Raw genomic sequence first — 19476 nt, forward strand, 5'->3', positions numbered from 1 at the left:
AACCCTAGTAAATACTCTCCCTTCTGGATGGTTTAAAGGTCCCTTCAGGCAAGCTGGCTGAATAAACACCAGAGCCCTCTTCATAAGTTTGCCCAAAAGGTCAACTTTTACAGAGAAATTCCTAGCTCATTAGGGTAAGGGAAAACTAACATGACCTGTTTTCATTACTTAAAATGCAAAAAAAAAAAAAAATCTTGGAAAAATAGAAAAGGGTGGGAAAAATGAAGAAAATTAAAAGAAATTCTACTTCCTATATCTGTCCTGCTTAGAGAAGACAAGTTATAGCAAAATGAGTTACTTCAGGTTTCTCTTTTAATAAACAAAACCATCCAAGCTACAGTTCCAAAGTACAAAATCAACCAGTTCTGAACTGACTGGTGATAACAGCACACAGATCAGTCCTTCCTTAAGGGAACAGTCTCCTCCCTGATGCCTTCTTTGGTCACTATGCAGATCCGGAGTGCGTCCCCAGTGTACACGTCTCTCTCAGCCGCAGAAATGAAGACATCTTTCACCAGCCGCATGGCTCTGTCCAAGGACAGTGGAACATGCTCCACATTCTGCATGTTCTTAAAACCAACCTGGTGGGACAGGAAACTTGGGTGAGATGTCATGTGACAGTAAGCACAAAGGAAAGGTTCAAGTTTCTTCCAATACCCTCATGTGTACGAGGATTTGTGATGAAAATACTACACAAAATTAAAATGTCCCTCAGACTGAATAAAGACCCTTCCAGACCTGGATGAATTACACACATCAGAAATCTGACAAGGATTCCCTGGCAAAGCTCCCACTCTTGAGAAGCACATGACCTAGAGAGGTGGACATATACAAGCAAAGTGATGAGAGAATTGTTATAACTAAGAAGAAAATAAGAGCCAGGAGAGACCCAACAGATGTCCACTAAGTCTCCTAGAAGATAGGCTTCAGCAAAAAGCACTTTTAAGTAGGTGAGCGCTGAAGGCTACACTGAAGAGCATAGAACATTCCAGACTGAAGATGTGGGATGGAGTCAGGAAAAGCACATCTTTTCTGAGAAAAGCAGAGTTAGGGTCTGGGTGTAGTGGGGTGACAGGAGACGAGGTCAATAAGCAATAAGCAGAGGAGTAGCTATATATGACCATCCTTCAGCAAACTGAGCAGGATGAATTAGAGAAGTAAGCTTGTAGGCAGAAAAGATGTTAGGAAATAAATCCAATAATCTAATAATGTAGGTCTGAATTTAGCCAGCAGTAATCAAAAAGAGGAACAAATTAGAAATACAGGTGACCTTTGAATAACACAGTTTCCAACTGCTCAGGTCCACTTATATATAAATTTTTTCAATAAACATACTGAAAAGTTTTTGGAGACTTGCAACAATTTGAAAAAACTCAAGATGAGCCAAGTAGCCTAAAAATATCTTAAAAATTAAGAGAAAGGTATGTCACAAATGTATAAACTACATGTAGATACTAGCTATTTTATCATTTACTACCATAAAATACACATAAATTGATTATAAAAAGTTAAAGTGATCTCTCAATGTTCTCCTTTGTTTTTCATTGTGTTTGGTGCAATATTATAAACCTTAAATAACAAGTGACCCAAACAAAGTGCTATTAGTGATGCTGGAAGTGCTCCCCAAGAAGCAGGGAAAGTTATGACATTACAAGAAAAAGCTGAATTGCTTGATATGTACTGTAGATTGAGGTCTGCAGCTGTGGTTGTCCATCACTCCAGACAGATGATTCTCCTTGTAAACAGATGATGTAAACTTACAGTATCAACAAATACAGTATTGTAAATGTATGTTCTCTTCCTATGATTTTCTTAGTAACATTCTCTTTCCTGTAGTTTATTTATCGTAAGAATACAGCACAAAATACATATGTAAAATACGTGATAATCCAGTTTACATTATTGGCAAGGCTTCCAGTCAACAGTAGGCTTATTAGTAAAGTTTTCTGGGAGTCTAAAGTTATATGTGGATTTTCCAGTGCTCGGGGAATTGGCGCTCCAATCCCTGTGTTGTTCAAGGGTCAACTGTCTGCTTGGGAGTTCAAGTACAGTATTGGGTAACACAGAAAGGGTGGGTAAGAGGGAGAAAGGCGTTTTTATGATCTTCAGGTAAAGATGGCAAGAGAATTAACCACTACAGACATAAAAGAGTTGGAAGCCATGAGAATACAGGAAAACAATCAAAACCATGAGAGTAGGTAAGGACCCACAAGAAAGTAGGGAGAACACAGAGAGAGACCATAACGTTTCTGTAGGACACATCTGCCAAACTCAAACAGTAATTTATAAGAAAGTCTTTATACCTTGGCTCTCCTAAGCTAATGAAGAGGAGAACTTGGAGGAAAGCACTTCAACTGAACACCATGACAAGCTGGACACAGTATCATTACCTGGTTGTCAAGCAGGGGCTGTAGCATGGCACTTGCTGAGCCTCCAGCCTTGAAGGAGTCTCTCTGGTAAGACCCTACTGGGTCAAAGCTGTATACAGCCCCCTTTCCTTAAAGAAGAAAACAATATTCATAAGGATGGCATCCAATCACAATCCCAAATCATCGCAAAAATAAATCAGGTCAAAACGTGACACAAAACAGACTATCACCTCGGCTAAAACTTCAGGGAACAGTTGGAACACAGTCACTGTTGCACTGGTGACAGCTGCAGCACACACACTGTTGCACAGGTGACAGCCAGAACACAGTCACCATTGCACAGGTGACAGCCAGAACACAGTCACCACTGCACAGGTGCCACCCAGCAGACAGCCCCAATCCCTGTGTTGGTGTGTTGTTCAAGGGTAAGCTGTATGCTTGGGAGTTAAAATACAACATTGAGTAACACAGAAAGGGTGGGTAAGAGGGAGAAAGGCATTTTTATGATCTTCAGGTAAAGATGACAAGAGAATTAACCACTGCAGATGTAAAAGAGTTGGAAGCCATGAGAATACACGAAAATAATCCAAGCCATGGGAGTAGGTAAGGACCCATAAGAGAGTAGGGAGAACACAGAGAGAGATGGTAAGGTTTCTGTAGGGCACATCAGCCAAACTCAAACAGTAATTTATAAGAAAGTCTTTATTTCTTGGCTCTCCTAAGCTAATGAAGAGGAGAACTTGAAGGAAAGCACAACTTATGTATATAGACAGGTCCAAGGGACACATCCGCAAGACAAAGTAAAATGAAGATAATTCTGTAACTTGTAAAATACAATACTGTTTTTGTTTAAAAGAATAAGAAAACTATTTGTTTGTACAAGCACAAAAAAGTCTGGAAAGATAAATAACAAACTGTGGTTGGTCATCTTTGAGCACAGAATTAGAGGCAAGAAAAGAAGGGAATTAATTCATATGCTTCTATATTGAGTTTATTACAAAGAACACAGGTAATTCTACAATTTTTAAAAAGGCCTGTTAGAAAAACAACTGTGTTCTGGGTATGAGAAATCACGAGTCATTTACAAGGTATGATTTTTGAAAAACATAACTGATTTGGAAAACACATTATATACCAGAACTCAGTACCCTGGGAGATGTGATATAGGGACAATCTCCTTACTAACCATGTACAACTGCCACTGTTAGCTTTGTATGTGTTCTACTACAGAACTGCGTAAACTTGGCCAGGCGCGGTGGCTCATGCCTGTAATCCCAGCACTCAGGGAGGCCAAGGTGGGCAGATCACGAGGTCAGGAGTTTGAGACCAGCCTGGCCAACACAGTGAAACCCCGTCTCTACTAAAAATACAAAAATTAGCTGAGCATGGTGGTACGCGCCTGTAGTCCCAACTACTTGGGAGGCTGAGGCAGGAGAATCGCTTGAACCTGGGAGGCGGAGGTTGTGGTGAGCCGAGATCACGCCACTGCACTCCAGCCTGGGCAACAGAGCGGGACTCGGTCTCAAAAAAAAAAAAAAAAAAAAGAATTGTGTAAACTGAATTCTTTGAGGAAGAAGGCACAATCTGAAGTCACCTAAGAAACTGTGGGAAGTATTTTTGCTGGAAGCAAGCTTGGGACAAGACATGAGATCAGCAGGCAATCCACTAACCTCAATACACAAAAAAAGAAAGAGATGTAAGGTGTAAAGGCAGAAAAATGATTGTATCTCTCATGAGGATGGCAGGCCACAAGTAAACTGAGGCCCAAAAGCTTTACCCAAGGAAGGAACCAATCTCAGAAAACCACACACAACAAATTTAAAAAAACAAACCAAAGAAAAGGTGGGCTATGTCCAAGAACATAGCTTTAAAGACCCCCTAGCAGAAGCAAGAGAGACACTAGTAAAATCAGTATAAAACAGCAAAAATCAATAGATAAATAAAAATAAAAATAAATGTAGAATGGCATGAATCTTGACTACAAAGTGCTTTTCCTCATCAAAGTAAAATCCAAAAAGCACAATCATTTCAATGTAAAAAATAAAACCAGACAAGTCTTAAAAGAAATACAGCTAAGCTTTGGATGGGAGAAGTTTTTCTAACAAGGCAAGAAACTGAATATCATAAAGAAATGATTGACAGATCAGACTGTATGAAACACAGAAATTTCTGTGTAGCAAAAGGCACCACCCAAAAGAGACAAATAACACTCTTGGAAGCATCTATAATATTACAGACATTTGACACAGTTGAATGTAGTTCTTGAAAATCAATAAGAAGAAAACTAACCTGCAAATAAGGAAATGGGCAACGGTTAATATATGCATCAGTCTCCAAAGAGGAAATTTATAAAGTCAATAAACATATGAAAACATGCCCAAAAATATATATAAATGAAAACAATAGACTGTTCAATGGGCAAAAATATGTTTCAAAATGTGTTAATTCTAATACTGGGAAGGTTACATAAAATCCGGTACTCGGGGTCCTGGTGTGTCCTGCAGAAAGGGTACAGTCAACAAAATACAAAAAAAAAACTTATCTGATCCAATATTTCAACTACTCGAAGTTTATTCTAGCAAGACAAGCATAATTGGAGAAGTAAACAAAAATGTATGTACAAGGATGTTCATCATTTTGTTTATATTAAGAAGACAGGAAGCCAAAATGCCCTTTAGAGGACTGGTTAGGTAAATGATGGTATGTGTTACAGCAGCAAAAACAGAAGAAAAAAAATTTTTTAATTAAATACAAAAATCATTATGCACATAGCTTAGATCTTCTTGATAATACATAATGTATAGTTACAGAAAAACAGATACCAAAGTCCTACTTACATAAACCTGCATGAGTGTACGTATAAACATGTACTGATTGTTTTCACTACAGAAAAACTAAAGCCACTTTTAATTTGGGAGAAAAATTTTTAAAAGGCATGAGAGCAGCTAAGAGATTAAAGACAGGTTAGTGCAGACAGCGGTTGACACCAAGGGAAAGAGCTGTGGACCTTGCTGTCCTGAAGGTTTCAATATGGAACACTGCTCTCCATGTCCCTGCATCCACCAACACAGAAGACAGTAAAGGAAGTCTCCTGAGACATTAGCAGAGGCTCTGGACTTAAGGGACCAGGCTCTAGAGTGGCAAAACACATGAAATGGAAAGCTGATGTAAACAAAACATAGACCTTCAGCCCCCTTCCTCCTCCGAGGCCTAAAAAGCTGCCAACCAGGCTTCTCTTCCTGTAGTCCCACTTCACCCCAGGAAAAAAGATTAAAGAAATTCTTCATCTGAAGAAAATGCTGCTTACTTAAGCATCCAGTTAATGGCTGTCAGTTGACAAGCCAGGTCAACAAGCACCTTCATAATCAAATTTTGGTACAACACTCTTCAATGTGAATGGACAGCAAAAAAAAAAAAAAAAAAAAAAAATCAGAAATTTGAAGGAAGCCTCTAACATAGAAGACAGAGGTCAAAAATGAACATACAACATGAAAAAAAAAGCATTCTGATGAAATACAGAAAACTGCAAAGAAAGTAAACAGGACTTTTTTTAAAAAGACAAAAAATAAGAACGAGCTCTTGGAAATTAATGACACCAGAAATAAAAGCAATCAGTAAAGGATGAAAAGCTAAAATTAAGGAAATCTACATAAAGTAGAACAAAAAAGACAGACATGGATAACATGTGGAGTCAAAAATAAAGTGCCGGGTCATAATCCAGGTGGCTGTGGAGAAGGTGAGAAGGGGTAGGGGAGGAGGAGAGGAAAGAAGGTGGAGAAAGAGGACAAAACAAATGAGAAACTCTAGGCAAGGAACATCACTATACAATTTCAGAACACCAGGGTAAAGAAAAGATCCTAAAAGCAAAGTCTCAAAAAGGTCCCGTTTTGTTTTTTTCAGAAATCTTTTAGAAGGTAAGCCTCTAAAATAAGGAAATAAATCAAGAAAGAGGAGAGCACAGGATGTGGGGGAATCTCAGGATGGCAGTGGTCCATCCTGGAGCAAGGGGAAAAGGGATCCACCTAGTATGTGAGGTCTGACAACCAGATGAATTGTACTCAGAGAATGTACAAGGAACTGACAAAAAGTTTAAAGAAATCTGAGCCAATTAGAGATAGTTAACTTAGGAAAAAAATAAAAACAAATTACACAAGAAAGAAAATATTAATGCATGCTACTTGGCGCAACAAAGATCAATATCTATCTAGTCATAATAAAAACATTAAAGGTCTATGTTACCAAAAGTGTAATGTGTTAAAGGAGGATGCTAATGAGGAAGAGGACACAAAAGAGCTAATAAGAACCATCATCTACCAGAACAAAACACCAAAAGATATCTCAAAAGAGTGCAGTACAAATACAGAGTTTTGGAAAATGGAGGTAAGTACCAGGAAATACAGGTAAAAGAGCTGAAAACTGTCTTAGGGCAATGAAAAAAAAGTTAGAGGCCTGCTTTATTATTCACACAAATTCCTCTATAAAATAAAAATTAGTTTAAAGAACACTTAAGGCCGGGTGCGGTGGCTCACGCTTGTAATCCCAGCACTCTGAGAGGCTGAGGCGGGCGGATCATGAGGTCAGGAGATCGAGACTACGGTGAAACCCCGTCTCTACTAAAAACACAAAAAATTAGCCAGGTGTGGTGGTGGGCGCCTGTAGTCCCAGCTACTCGGAGAGGCTGAGGCAGGAGAATGGTGTGAATCCGGGAGGCGGAGCTTGCAGTGAGCCGAGATTGCGCCACTGCACTCCAGCCTGGGCGACAGAGCGAGACTCTGTCTCAAAAAAAAGAACACTTGAAAGCCAACCAGACAGACAAGCTTAGAAAGACAGTTCTAGAGACACCTGAGGTTGTCACCAAAACTAGCAACACTGTTACATGGAAATCAAAGAACAGGGCTTTGAAGCGAAACAAAAGCCAAACCTGAATCTTAGGTCTGCTGCTTAGTAGATATCAGCTTTCCCAGATTAGACTCTCTAACTCTCAGAAAAACTCAAAGGGTGCTGTCTGGCCTGCTGAAATTCAATGGCAGCTATTTTTAATGTTGCTAAAATCTGAATCTATTAATCTGACATTAAAGCCAGGCATAACGTAGTCAAAAAAGACACCAGAAGCATCCAGCATGCTAAGTTAGGCAAATTAATTTGTAGCTAGACTCTAATTACCCAGGTTAAAGGTAATTCATTTCTATTTTTACTATTTCTACACTTTACTTTTTCTCTTGGTTTTCAAGTAAGGTTGAAAGCCTTAAAAAGAAATTGTGTCAACCTGACTTGTCTACACCTAAACCATGGCAGCTAAAATGATCAGAATGTTCCCCGAGGCTGTGTATGGGGGCGGATGTTGAGTCAGAGATCGCGCATGCAAAGAAAACGCTCACGAAACAGAAAGGGATCGGAGTCAACACCCGAGAGGCAGGGCGCTGAAGTGAAGCTTGACCCTTTCCTCTTAGAATTTTCCCTCACAAGATTTAGGGTCCCCAGTCCCCTTGCTTTCTATCTGTGTCCAACTGAGACGCTCTGTGATGTGGCCAGCTGCATGTATTACCCTGGAGGCTCTGACCCAAGCCAAGGCCTGCCTTGAACATTCCCAGGCACTGATAATGTTGTTTAGGCTATTGCTTGAAACACTGAGAAATTGCCCCTGTTGCTAAACACATAGCAACTATCCCTGGCCCCGAAACAAATTCCTTCAACACTCAAATCAACTCCCTCACCTTGGACACATCTTTTCCTGCTGTCTGCTGAGAGGACTGCTGCAGCACTAAATGCTTTTGACTGATTACCCTGAGATTTAGTGTTCTGGAACCCCAACTAGGTTCAGGGCAGTCCCTTACAGGAATTCCTCTGCCCCCACTTTTAGGGCAACTTCAGCCACAGGTTCAGCCAGAAGGAACACAGAAGATGGGCTTCCTCCAATGATATCCGCGTCTAGACACTTCTGTAACTTCTTATCTCAATGGACTACTCTAAATGGTGACACAGATCTGTCCTGGGAGATTGTACTTGTATTTGGTTTTTAGATGCAACCAAAAGCCAATCCAAATGAGAACTGGTGGAAAACACTGGTGCCATGTGGGGTAATGCAGCTCTGGATCAAAAACAGGATGGAATATTAAGTAACAAGACTTAATATTCTCAGGGAATCCTGGTCTGACTCTGACAAAAAATCAAAGAGGTGTTTCAAAAAGTTCTGAAAACACTGGAGTAGATGCTTATTATTAATTACCCCAAATGACTTCTAAAACCTTTAAAGAACTTTTTTGAAGTGTATTTGTTAATAAAAAAATTTTCAATACTCAGAATCACGTTTAGGTCAAGCTTTCTAGGTCGATTTCTTTCTATAAGATAAAAATGCCTAATTATTTACTACTAACTCATGCAAGATCCTGAGAAAATAGTAAAACAACTGGCTGCTCAACATTCACTATTAGAGCTTTAATACGACTTTGGATGTCATATATTAGCCTCAGTTTCTTCATCACTTTCATTATCAGAAATGAAATGAGAATTGTGTCAGATGGTATTTATGGTTCTTTTCAACTCTAGATGGAGATACACACATCTAGGGAATAATAACTCCTCCCCCGACCATGTTCCAGAAAGAAGGAATTCTACCTTCTTCATCAAGTCCACCGATGATGTTGTAAACATAGTATGGAAAGAAGCGCCTTGAATACAGGATCGTAGACAGCATTGCCGCAATTGCCCCCGTAGTCATAGCCTTATTATTAGAATGCTTATACATCTGCAATTATCGATAAAAGTCACAGGCATGTAGAGGCAGAGGCCATTATAGACTAGAACAATCAACAGTATAAAGTGAATAAATAAATGCATACCACAGTGAAAGGGGAAAGCATGCCTATTTCCTTCATGATCAACCAACACAGTATTACTAACATAAAATTTTAAGGGAAGGAATGCCAAGTTTGCCCTCAGCTCTGTGGTTTAAGGACTGTATTTTCCATACCACCCTTATCTCAGGTATTGCAAATCCAAGAGCTAATGTGCATGAAAGGGCACATGAAGTGGCCTAAGGAAGATGGGTTTAAATCCATCTCTCTCCCTCATTCTGCATATAGACCGGGGTCAACAAACTACCCCTGTAGTTTGGCTCAGGGGCCAAATCCAGCCTACCCCCTATTTCTATGAATATTGTCCGTGGCTGCTTTTTCACTACAAAAGCAGATCAAATGGCCCATAAAGCTGTAAATATTTACTATCTGGTCCTTTACAGAAAAAATTATGCCAATCCCTGATCAAAGCTAAATGTAAGTCCCTCTCTTTGTGGAGCAGATCTCTGTGAGAACAGAAGACATAGGGCAGCACTATTACTCTGCATGATTTTAATACACAGCAGTGGTCGTGATCCTTAAAACACCTACAGTAGAGAACGCAAGCATCCAAAACAGGGTCTTAGCATGATAATACAGTGACTGCAAATCCTAGCTTTACTATACCGTTGGGAACCCTACATTATCCACTGCTAAAGAAACTTTACAAAAATTATAAACATAAAATGAATTCAAGATCACCAATTTTTGTTAACCATATAGCAAACATCTCTAATGAGAACCCTAATGGCCAGGCATAGTGGCTCACACCTGCAATCTCAACTGAGGCGGGAGAATGTTTGAGCACAGGAGATGAAGGTTACAGTGAGCTACAACTGCACCACTGCACTCCAGCCTGCGCAACAAAGTGAGACGCTGTCTCTAAATAAATAGACAGACAGATGCCTAACTAGCACCATAAAACTAAACAATGACAGCCAAAACACTGAAAAATGATTAGAAATGAACTACAAGTAACGGATAAGTTTTTTATACAGGAATGTCTTTCCGATATAAAAAAAATTATTCATAGGCCGGGCACAGTGGCTCACTGCTGGCCTGTAATCCCAGCACTTTGGGAGGCTGAGATGGGTGGATCACCTGAAGTCAGGGGTTCGAGACTAGCCTGGCCAACATGGTGAAACCCCATCTCTACTAAAATACAAAAATTAGACGGGGGGGTGGGGTGGTGACAGGTGCCTGTAATCTCAGCTACTCGGGAGACTGTGGCAGGATAATCACTTGAACCCTGGAGGCAGAGGTTGCAGTGAGCCAAGATCATGCCATTGCACTCCAGCCTGGGCAACAAGAGCAAAACTCTGTCTCAAAAAAAAAAAAAAAAAAAAAAAATTCATTCCATTTCATTTCAAAACCAAGCACCAACATTTATTTACTTCACCACCTAATAAAGTATGAGAGAAAAACTTCAGGAAGGGGTGTATATTATGTTGAATTCACCATTCCTTGTTTTATTAACAATATCATGTTTACTTTTGTCTTCTAACGCCCATTTATAAAATAAGCATTAGGAATTATCATATAAATATGCCAATAAATGTAAATCACTATAGCTTTCAATGTAAGTTTCTAAAAAAGCATTAACAATTGATAAATACTGAGTGAAATCCTTTCTACACATTCAAAAAGCATGGGTCAGTTAAACAAATACATTATATACTCCAGTAACCACTCATAAGTGTAAATCATCTCAAGTGTTATTCATGAATAGGCAAAACAGAATGGGATCACTCCTGACTTCTGGCAGCTGGCTAGCAACTGAAGCCTGTGAGGTGACAGAAGTTAATGGCGCATGTTGTGCCTCTCATCCAAGCTCCTGGCTTATTCATTCTTTCGTATTTCTACTCATGCATCCTGCCAACTAAGAGCACGGCACTGCAAAGAGGAAAAGGTTGTCAACTGATGGTGATGCAAACCAAGCTCCTGTGTCAAATCTTTCCTGGGCTCTCTCCTGCCACAGAAATTGATTTGCTTTGTTCTTCAGGGAAGAGTATCTTCAGAAGAAGAACTCCTCCCAGGCTCCTTCTAAAAGGGTAGAGAACCCTTCATATGATACAAGACTTTAACAAATGGAATGTGCTGCTGTTTCACATTATGTTACTTTAATGACCCTGCATTAATGATATCATTTCATTTCTAGCATACATTTATAATTCATCTACTAACCTAGTGACTCTCTAGCTATTTGACCAACAGTCATGCTGTAGGCTTAAAAGAATTTAATGAATTACTATTAATTTAAAATAGTGTAGAAATGTACAAAAGCATCTACCTTTAGTCTTGCTTCAATAATCTTTGTCAGCGTAAGACAGTCTCCATGAAAACCGCTGCATCCAATGACTGTTTTGTCTGTTCTGTAAAAAGCACATTTCAGAAAATTGAGCTGGTTAGATAGTAGAGCAAAACATATCTTTGGCAATTTTAAATTTAAAATTCTGATTCCCATTATTCCCTAAATGGTAATGGGACAAACAGCCACTTATTCCAGATGAATTACAGGTGGGACAAAGACTTTAAAAATGCAACTATGAATGGACTAAATAAATCATGGGTGAATTTTTTTTACTATCTTGGGCTGAGGAAGATAGGTAGGTAGGTTGATTGACTGATTTTTGAGATGGAGTTTCGCTCTTGTCACCCAGGCTGGAATGCAGTGGCACAATCTTGGCTCACTGCAACTTCCGCCTCCTGGGTTCAAGCAATTCTCCTGCCTCAGCCTCCCGAGTATCTGGGATTACAGGCACCCACCACCACACCCAGCTGATTTTTGTATTTTTAGTAGAGATGGGGTTTCACTATGTTGGCCAGGCTGGTCTCGAACTCCTGACTTCAGGTAATCCACCTGCCTTGGCCTCCAAAGTGCTGGGATTACAGGTGTGAGCCACTGCACCCAGCCTCGTGAAGGTAGATTTAAACAACACAATCCAAGGGCCACACAGAAAAATTTCACACATTTGACTACATAAAATTCTACAGGGAAATTTATGAATAGCTTTTTAAAATCCTAAGAAAATATATTAGTAGCATCTACCACCAAAGTCTAATTTTAATTCTACAAAGATTCTTACAAATAAGAAAAGCAATAACAACATAAAGGAAAGATGGGTAACATTCTATGAACAGACAAGTCACAGAAAAAAGAGACATTAAGTCACCATAAACATAAGAGCCTCCATGTTACTCAGAAATCCAAATCTAAAAAAGAGACTATTTCAACGAATTATACTGGCTAAAAATGCCTAACTAAATGCTGGAGAGGTTGTGGAACCATTGAAAACTGATTAACTTGTTAGATGGTCAATTCGGTGGTATCTATTAAAAATTTAAATACACACCACTTTCAACAATTCTATTGCTAGAAATCCATCTTGTCAATATACTTATGCAAGTATGCAAAGGGATGCTCTAGACTCACCAGTGAGTACTCATTTAAATAGCACCCCAAAACAAAACAAAACCTAAATGTCCATCTGTATGGAAAGGATTAAAATTTGGTACAGACATACAAATTCAACTGTGTACTTCAAAAATTAATTCCTAGATCTTGATAGGAATCTATAAAGAAACCTGAACAGTATTTTGAAGAGGCCACATAATTCCTTTTGGAAACTTATGAATGACTCGCACAAACCATACCTGTCCTACTAGAAGAGCAGCTGACACCTCTGGGGTCATCACTAACATCACCTGATCTATCCCTACCACCAACCCCACTGCACTGAGGTGAAGACGTCCAATCCCCTATCAGGCTTTACTGCCTTTACTAACAAGATGGGTTGACAATACCAACAGGGAAAGGCAGAAATCTTAGAACTTCAAGATGCTTTTCCCAAATATCCAGGTGCATCAAAGGAATGGGAGTTTTCATGCAAAGAATACAGTCTCAAATAGGTTTGGAAGAGGCAAGCTTAGTTCTAGGTCAGCCCCACAGGACATGAGATGAGGGATATATATAGGCATTCGTTAATGCTGTATTGTTCTTATTCTCTATAACTGACATGTTTCATTAAAAAAAAAAAAAAAAAAAAAGATGCTCACTTCAGCAGCAAATGTAACTAAAGCAACATTTAAAAGATGAGTAAAAGCTAGTATGAGGATGGTATCCATAAAGTTGTTTTAAAATCTTATTTCTAATATTTACTACTTTCAAGTTGTACAAGTGTCGTCCTTGAGGAGAAAAAAAGGTAACACGAGCACCATAAACAGAAAGCAGAAAGGGGCTATCAAAAGATGCAAGTGGAGAGAAAGAGAACTGGGAAGATGAAAACAAACTTCATTGCTTTTTAAGATGTGGGCCATCCCTGGGACCAGGAAAGACAACGTATCTTTTCTTCTGTACCTACTTCCTACAATACAAGGAGCGTCCGTCCAAAGGACTTAAACCTCATAAGTCCCATTCCTATTACAGTTCAAGTTTAATTAACCCAGGAATTCATGACCATTTATAAGCATTTCCAAAACTGTTAAATACAGACCACTGCTAATCTGCAGTATGTACTCAGGTGATTTATGCAGGTTTTTTTTTTTTAAGTTTTGGCTTTATTTTCATGTTTTACGAAAAACGTAGCTAGCCTATTAAAACTGAGCTGTGGATACAATTGCTTAGGATATTTCTAAAATGAATGTTTCAGGTAAAAAAAAAAGTGGGGAGGCAGATTTTAAAAAAATTTCATTTAATGGATTAATGGTGCTGTGGTTTGAATGTTCCCTTCAAAACTCATGTTGAAATTTAATTGCCATTGTGATGGGAGTTGGGACCAGGTGTTTAGGTCCTGAGGGCCCAGCCCTCACGAATGGACATTATCACAGCAGTGGGTTCGCTCAGTCTTCTTTCTCTCTCTGGCCTTCCACCATGTTAAGACACAGCAGGAGAGCCCTCACCAGATGCCAGCCCATCAATCTTGGATTTCCCAGCCTCCAGAACTGTAAATCAACAAATTTCTGTCCGTTATAAGTTACCTAGTGTGTGGCATTCTGTTACAGCAGCATAAAATGGACTAAGACAAATGTATAGATGGAAAAAGTGGTGAAGTAATTTTAGTAAAATACAAACAGTAAGATCTAGGTGATGGCATGTGGGTTTTCATTATGAAACGCTCTTACTTTTGCTGTATATTTGAAATTTTTCATGGTAAAATGCTGGGGTGAACACATTTAGGTTACCAAAAGCACTTTTGGTACCCTGAATATAGCAAATATTATTAAGACTGCACACTGAATTATTAGGAAACATTAACTTAGAAAATGGTTTTCTAATAAAAATGCTCCCAACAGCAACTTAAAAACTCATGAAACAATCATTTAGAAGTAGAAACTCTCACAGCATTAAATCATTACAAAGGCATTGTGAAATGTCTTTAGAAATATTTACTTACAATTTGTAACATTTGGGGCTATCCCGCGTATGAACTGAAAACCCTTCACTCAATCGAGTATCAGAAGCAACAATTGCAAAATCTTCTCCAGCAATTGCCAGTACAGTACTGGGGAAAAAAGAAAAAAAATTAATTCTCCAGGGTGGTAATCCTATCTCTACAAATAGAAGAATGCTCCATAGCACATAATGGGATAAAATACTCTAGATGTCAACAAAAACATGATTCAAATGGGAAGAAGAAAGATGAGTGGGAAGAGAATGAATGCCTGGCTACGAGTTGCCTGGGAAAAAAAAAATTATTAATAAGCCGAAATCAGGGCAAAGTCTCCTTGGCAGGAGGTAACAGAAAAGCCAATGAATTATCATCACCAACACATTAAATACTTACTTGCACAAGGTACTACTAATACAGAACAACTAAATACCACATCTGTGCCCTTGAGGATCAGGTATAGACAGCGGTACTACAACGCAAGCTGTATGAGTTTAGAGAAGATGGGATTTTTTTTTCTTTTTTCATTTCTTTATATCCAAGTCCTTATATAATGCCTATATAATGCTTATTTCTTTATACCCAAGCCCTTACATAATGACAAATAAATGGACAAACAGTAAATTTTTCCCTCTGTGGCTGCACAATTTGACAGCTTATCAAAGAGACTTATAGTAGAATTCCAAAAGCAGACTGCCTGGGTTCTAATTGTGGCTTTCCCATTTAGCAGATGAGACTGTGGGTAAGTTACCTCTCAAAGCCTCAATTTCATCATATATACAACAGAGATCACTTCAGTTGCTACCTCATTAGGGTGTTCAAAGGATCAAATATATAAAGCCCTTACAGCAGTCCCTGACATATAGCTGGTCCTCTAGTAAGTGTTAGCTGTAAGTGCTATGGCAGTGGAGTATGACTAAGCACCTGGGCTCTGGAATTACATGAGACAGTAGCTCTTGCTACTTACTAGGTATGTGATCTTGGGCAAATTCTCCAAATGCAAGTTGATGATAACAGTACCTGTGTCACAAGGTGTGTATATTTGGGTGTGTATATTTTAATGTACAAGGCTTGACTGATAACTATAACCACTGCTTCAATGCAATAGTGGAAATTAAAGGCATGGTGCCTCACAGATGTAAGCACTCGGGAAACTTAAGCCACTATTTTTACTGAGGAGGGATTTGTGCTAAAGCTCTCAAGTAGAAAAGGATGGCATTCCAGGTAATACAAACAGCAAGCAATGGCAAAAACAGGTAATAATTCAAATAGTACATACATTCAAGCAACTCATTCAGGCAGCCCTTTTTGCATAAGCACATGTAGTGACGTAAGGTTTATGTGATGGACAGGGTTCCTACTGTAGAAAATCCCAAATGCCAAGCTAAAGATTTTGGAATTTTAGCAAGAAATCTTGCAGGTATTCTGAGCAAGAATGATCTGTAGTTGTAACTACTCAGGAGGCTGAGGTGGGAGGACTGCTTGAGCCCAGGTGTTCAAGGCTGCAGTGAGCTATGATCGTGCCTGGGCATTAGAGTGAGACCTGGTCTTTAAAAAAGGAATGCAAGAGAGAGAAAAGTTCCATTTATAAAGTGGGGTTTTAGGAACACTACTCTGAGAATAACATAGTATATGAAATGGGACGGAAACACCGTTCTAATACTACTAATGCAATAGTCAGGTAGCAGGGTGAACAGTAAATCCAAAATCATCACAAACACACAAAATAGACAAGTTTTTATACATACGTAAATGTTTTAGGAACTGGGAAAACCAATTATGACATCCAAAATTTAGAACTTAGATGAGCAGAATGATGGCATAATTATAAGAAGTATTTTAAAGGAGAGGAGAGGAGGCCGAGCATTCTGGGTCACACCTGTAATCCCAGCACTTTGGGAGGCTGAGGCGGGTGAATTGCCTGAGATCAGGAGTTCAAGACCAGCCTGGCCAACACGGTGAAACCCATCTCTACCAAAAATACAAAAATTAGCTAGGCGTGGTGGCAGGCGCCTGTAATCCCAGCTACTCAGGAGGCTGAGGCAGAAATGCTTGAACCCAGGAGTTAGAGGTTGCAGTCAGCTGAGATCACACCGCTGCACTCCGGCCTGGGTGACAGAGTGAGACTCTGCCTCAAAAAATAATAATAATAAAAAAGGAGAAAAGGAGATGGAGGGTAATAATTAGCTTGCTTTTTGTTTTGTTAGCTGTCTTGAGTTATCTTGAGAGAAGAAAAACCAGTTAGAAATGTTTTACTGAAGAAGCCAGAATCGAGGGACTCATGAGAGGCAGAAATGGAAAACCAGATTTGGGAGTAATCCTCCCAGCAATGAGACATGAAAGAGTGCTGAGCGATAAACAAGGCGGCTAATGACTTGTTTAACTACATTTAAAGACAGAGTAGAAAAAGAGAACGAGGCCTTATTTTGTGGAAGCAAAGGCTGCCTGAGAGCCAGCTGCAGTAAACACTAAAGAACAATGACTGAGAAAAAGTAATCAGAAAGTTCTAAGTAATTTTTAGGGCAGTAATGGCTTAAACTGGATTACAAGGGATTAAAAAGTGAGTAATGAGTAGGGCACACTGAACACTGAAAATTCTTATTTATAGAGAATAGCCTCACGAAACGGGTCCAATAACCCTCCCTACAATACACAACTTAATTAGTCATCACAGGAAGTGTTAAGGTGTATAACGGAAAAGCATCCATAAACTCAGTGGTGAAATAGCTATGAATTAAGTCCTGGCTCAACTTCACACCAGCTCTCTGACCCTGACAGTTTAACGTCTGATATAACCCTAGGATGCTAATACCATCTAAGATTCACTTTTCATAAGGATTAAATAAGATGACGGCTTGCAATTTACAAAATGCATCTCTCTTGAGTCTCACCAAAAACAATGAAGCTAAGGAAGACAAGGAAATTTTGGTTCAAGAAGTTCAGAAGTACCCAAAGTGTCCTTTAGTGGCAGAACCAAGGCAAATATCAGACTTTCATTATCTTTCTAACACACTCCAAAAATGTGCATTTATATTTCAAATTTATGAGGAACCAATTAACATTTTTGCTTTGTTTTTAAAATTTATTTTTGTAGAGATGGGGTCTTGCTATGTTGCGCAGGCTGGTCTTCAACTCCTGGCCTCAAGTGATGATCCTTCTGCCTTGGCTTCCCAAAGTCCTGGGATTACAGGTGCGAGCCACAGTGCCCAGCCAATATTTTTTGTTTTAAGAACCATCGGTTCGTTCAAATTGAGTGTGTATATTTTAATGTACAAGGCTTGACTGGTAACTATAACCACTGCATCAATTTACAGCTCTTCCCTGTCAAGAGTCTTAAACAGAGCATCTTTCTATAACCCTAAATTTCTGGCGTGCCACCACGGAAAATTATACTACTCAAGATAAAGCTGGTAATTAAAATAAAAACCAAAACTTGAACATAACATACAAGAACACACATACTAAAAGGTCCATCTTCTGAGTATTTTGTTTTCCTGAACTTAAGCTAAACGTTAAAAAAAAAAGCACTTATCTATGAAACTAAGTTTGCTCAGCCAATCCCACCTTCTATTTGAAATAAAACAAAATGATTAAACTGCTACAATTAGAAATAACAGAAATCAGGCGGCTACAATTTTAGACGTTTCGGCTACCAACCCAGCTATGCATCTAACAACACAGACCAAACAATCCTAACTTCTAAGTTTCAGACGCTAAACCTCTACCCTCGCCTGCTGGCACAAGAAACGTGTACATGAGGTCCAGTTTTAATGGTCTTCCACAGAGCAGAGGCTATGTTTCAATTTCTACTTTACTTTCTTACAGCAGCAAGGAGCATGGAGTGACGGTCCACATAAAAACTCAAATGACAGGACTGTAACGGGAAACCCTAAAAACCAAGGCTGTATCGCAATCACCAAGTAAACTTGAGCAAAGCGAGCCTGAAGAGGGAAACACAGGGCATGAGAGGATGGCAGGGAGACCGGCCTTGTGCGGACCCAGTCAGCTCAGGGTTCTGAGGCCTGCAGGGGACCGGGGCAGCGCCTTCACGGCGGTGACTCCTAAATAGGCTTCAGCAGATGGGGGAAGGGCGAAAGTGAAAGCGGCAGCTCTCTGGGGTTTTTACCCTCCGTTGAAAACGTAGGGCGAAAATCGCAGCTGCAAAGGGCCCGCGGCTCTGTGCGGTTCCATCCCCAAGTCTCTGCCAGGAGCCGAATACATGGCTGTAGAGGACAACATCGCACGGCTGCGCCTGCGGATCCGACACCTGCTGTCTCACGGCGAGATGGCTGCCTTGACCGGACGTTACGCCACTTCCGGCTTCTCTTGAAATTCGCTCCCGGCCTCTCTATCTCGCGCTAGTCGTTGCTCCTGGAGGGCTACACGGCCGCTTGTCCCTTTGGTAGTTGAGTCCCGCCCATTCCAAAAAAGCTGACAGAGATGTAAAGGGTTTTTTTTGTTTGTTTTTTGGTTTCTTCCCGCTAGAAGAAAACATTGGAATTCACCCCAATGGACAAAAATTTAAGTCTGACTGTACAAAAAAATTGTCAGAACTATGGCGCAACGGCAACTCGAATAACGGCGGGAGCGTTAATTGTCCTGGCTAATAAAAAATGTATATAACATTTCGTATCCTTAAAGAGCTCACAACCTCACTGATAATAAAAAGTACAAAGAAAACAAGCAGTATAACATATGATTACGCCACAATGAACTACAGAAGGGAAAATCAAGGCGTGCTGAAGTCCCACTAAGAAGCAACTGCGGATAGAGCCATGTGACAACAGTGCATGAAATGGGAGTGGCAGAACTGAATATAAATGCATGTGTAAACACAAGCCGTTTGTTTTGCTTAGTGTTCCTTGTCATTCTACACTCTTGAAGATC

General features: G+C 39.7%; 1 protein-coding gene across 1 annotated transcript; it reads right to left on the reverse strand.

Annotated features, from left to right (window-relative positions):
* Positions 1 to 294: 294 nt before the first annotated feature.
* Positions 295 to 19065, reverse strand: PSMB1 (proteasome 20S subunit beta 1). The gene is made up of 6 exons (XM_055269867.2): positions 18716 to 19065; positions 14596 to 14703; positions 11493 to 11574; positions 8985 to 9114; positions 2391 to 2497; positions 295 to 581 (listed from the first exon to the last, which is right to left on the reverse strand). Exons 1-6 carry the CDS (start codon positions 18826 to 18828, stop codon positions 396 to 398), a joined length of 726 nt encoding a protein of 241 aa, XP_055125842.1. The 5' UTR covers positions 18829 to 19065; the 3' UTR covers positions 295 to 395.
* Positions 19066 to 19476: the final 411 nt, after the last annotated feature.

The sequence above is a fragment of the Symphalangus syndactylus genome, chromosome 2, assembly GCF_028878055.3.
Source record: "Symphalangus syndactylus isolate Jambi chromosome 2, NHGRI_mSymSyn1-v2.1_pri, whole genome shotgun sequence".
Lineage (NCBI taxonomy): Eukaryota > Metazoa > Chordata > Mammalia > Primates > Hylobatidae > Symphalangus > Symphalangus syndactylus.

Bases quoted from the DNA above. Each gene is read 5' to 3' on its own strand.
- PSMB1 (XM_055269867.2), bottom strand. From the start codon at position 18,828: ATGTTGTCCTCTACAGCCATGTATTCGGCTCCTGGCAGAGACTTGGGG. The intron at 11,575-14,595 runs GTAAGTAAATAT...TGCTTTTTACAG, and splicing joins AGCCCCAAATGTTACAAATT to AACAGACAAAACAGTCATTG. The intron at 582-2,390 runs GTAATGATACTG...CTGTCCCACCAG, and splicing joins AGCCCCTGCTTGACAACCAG to GTTGGTTTTAAGAACATGCA.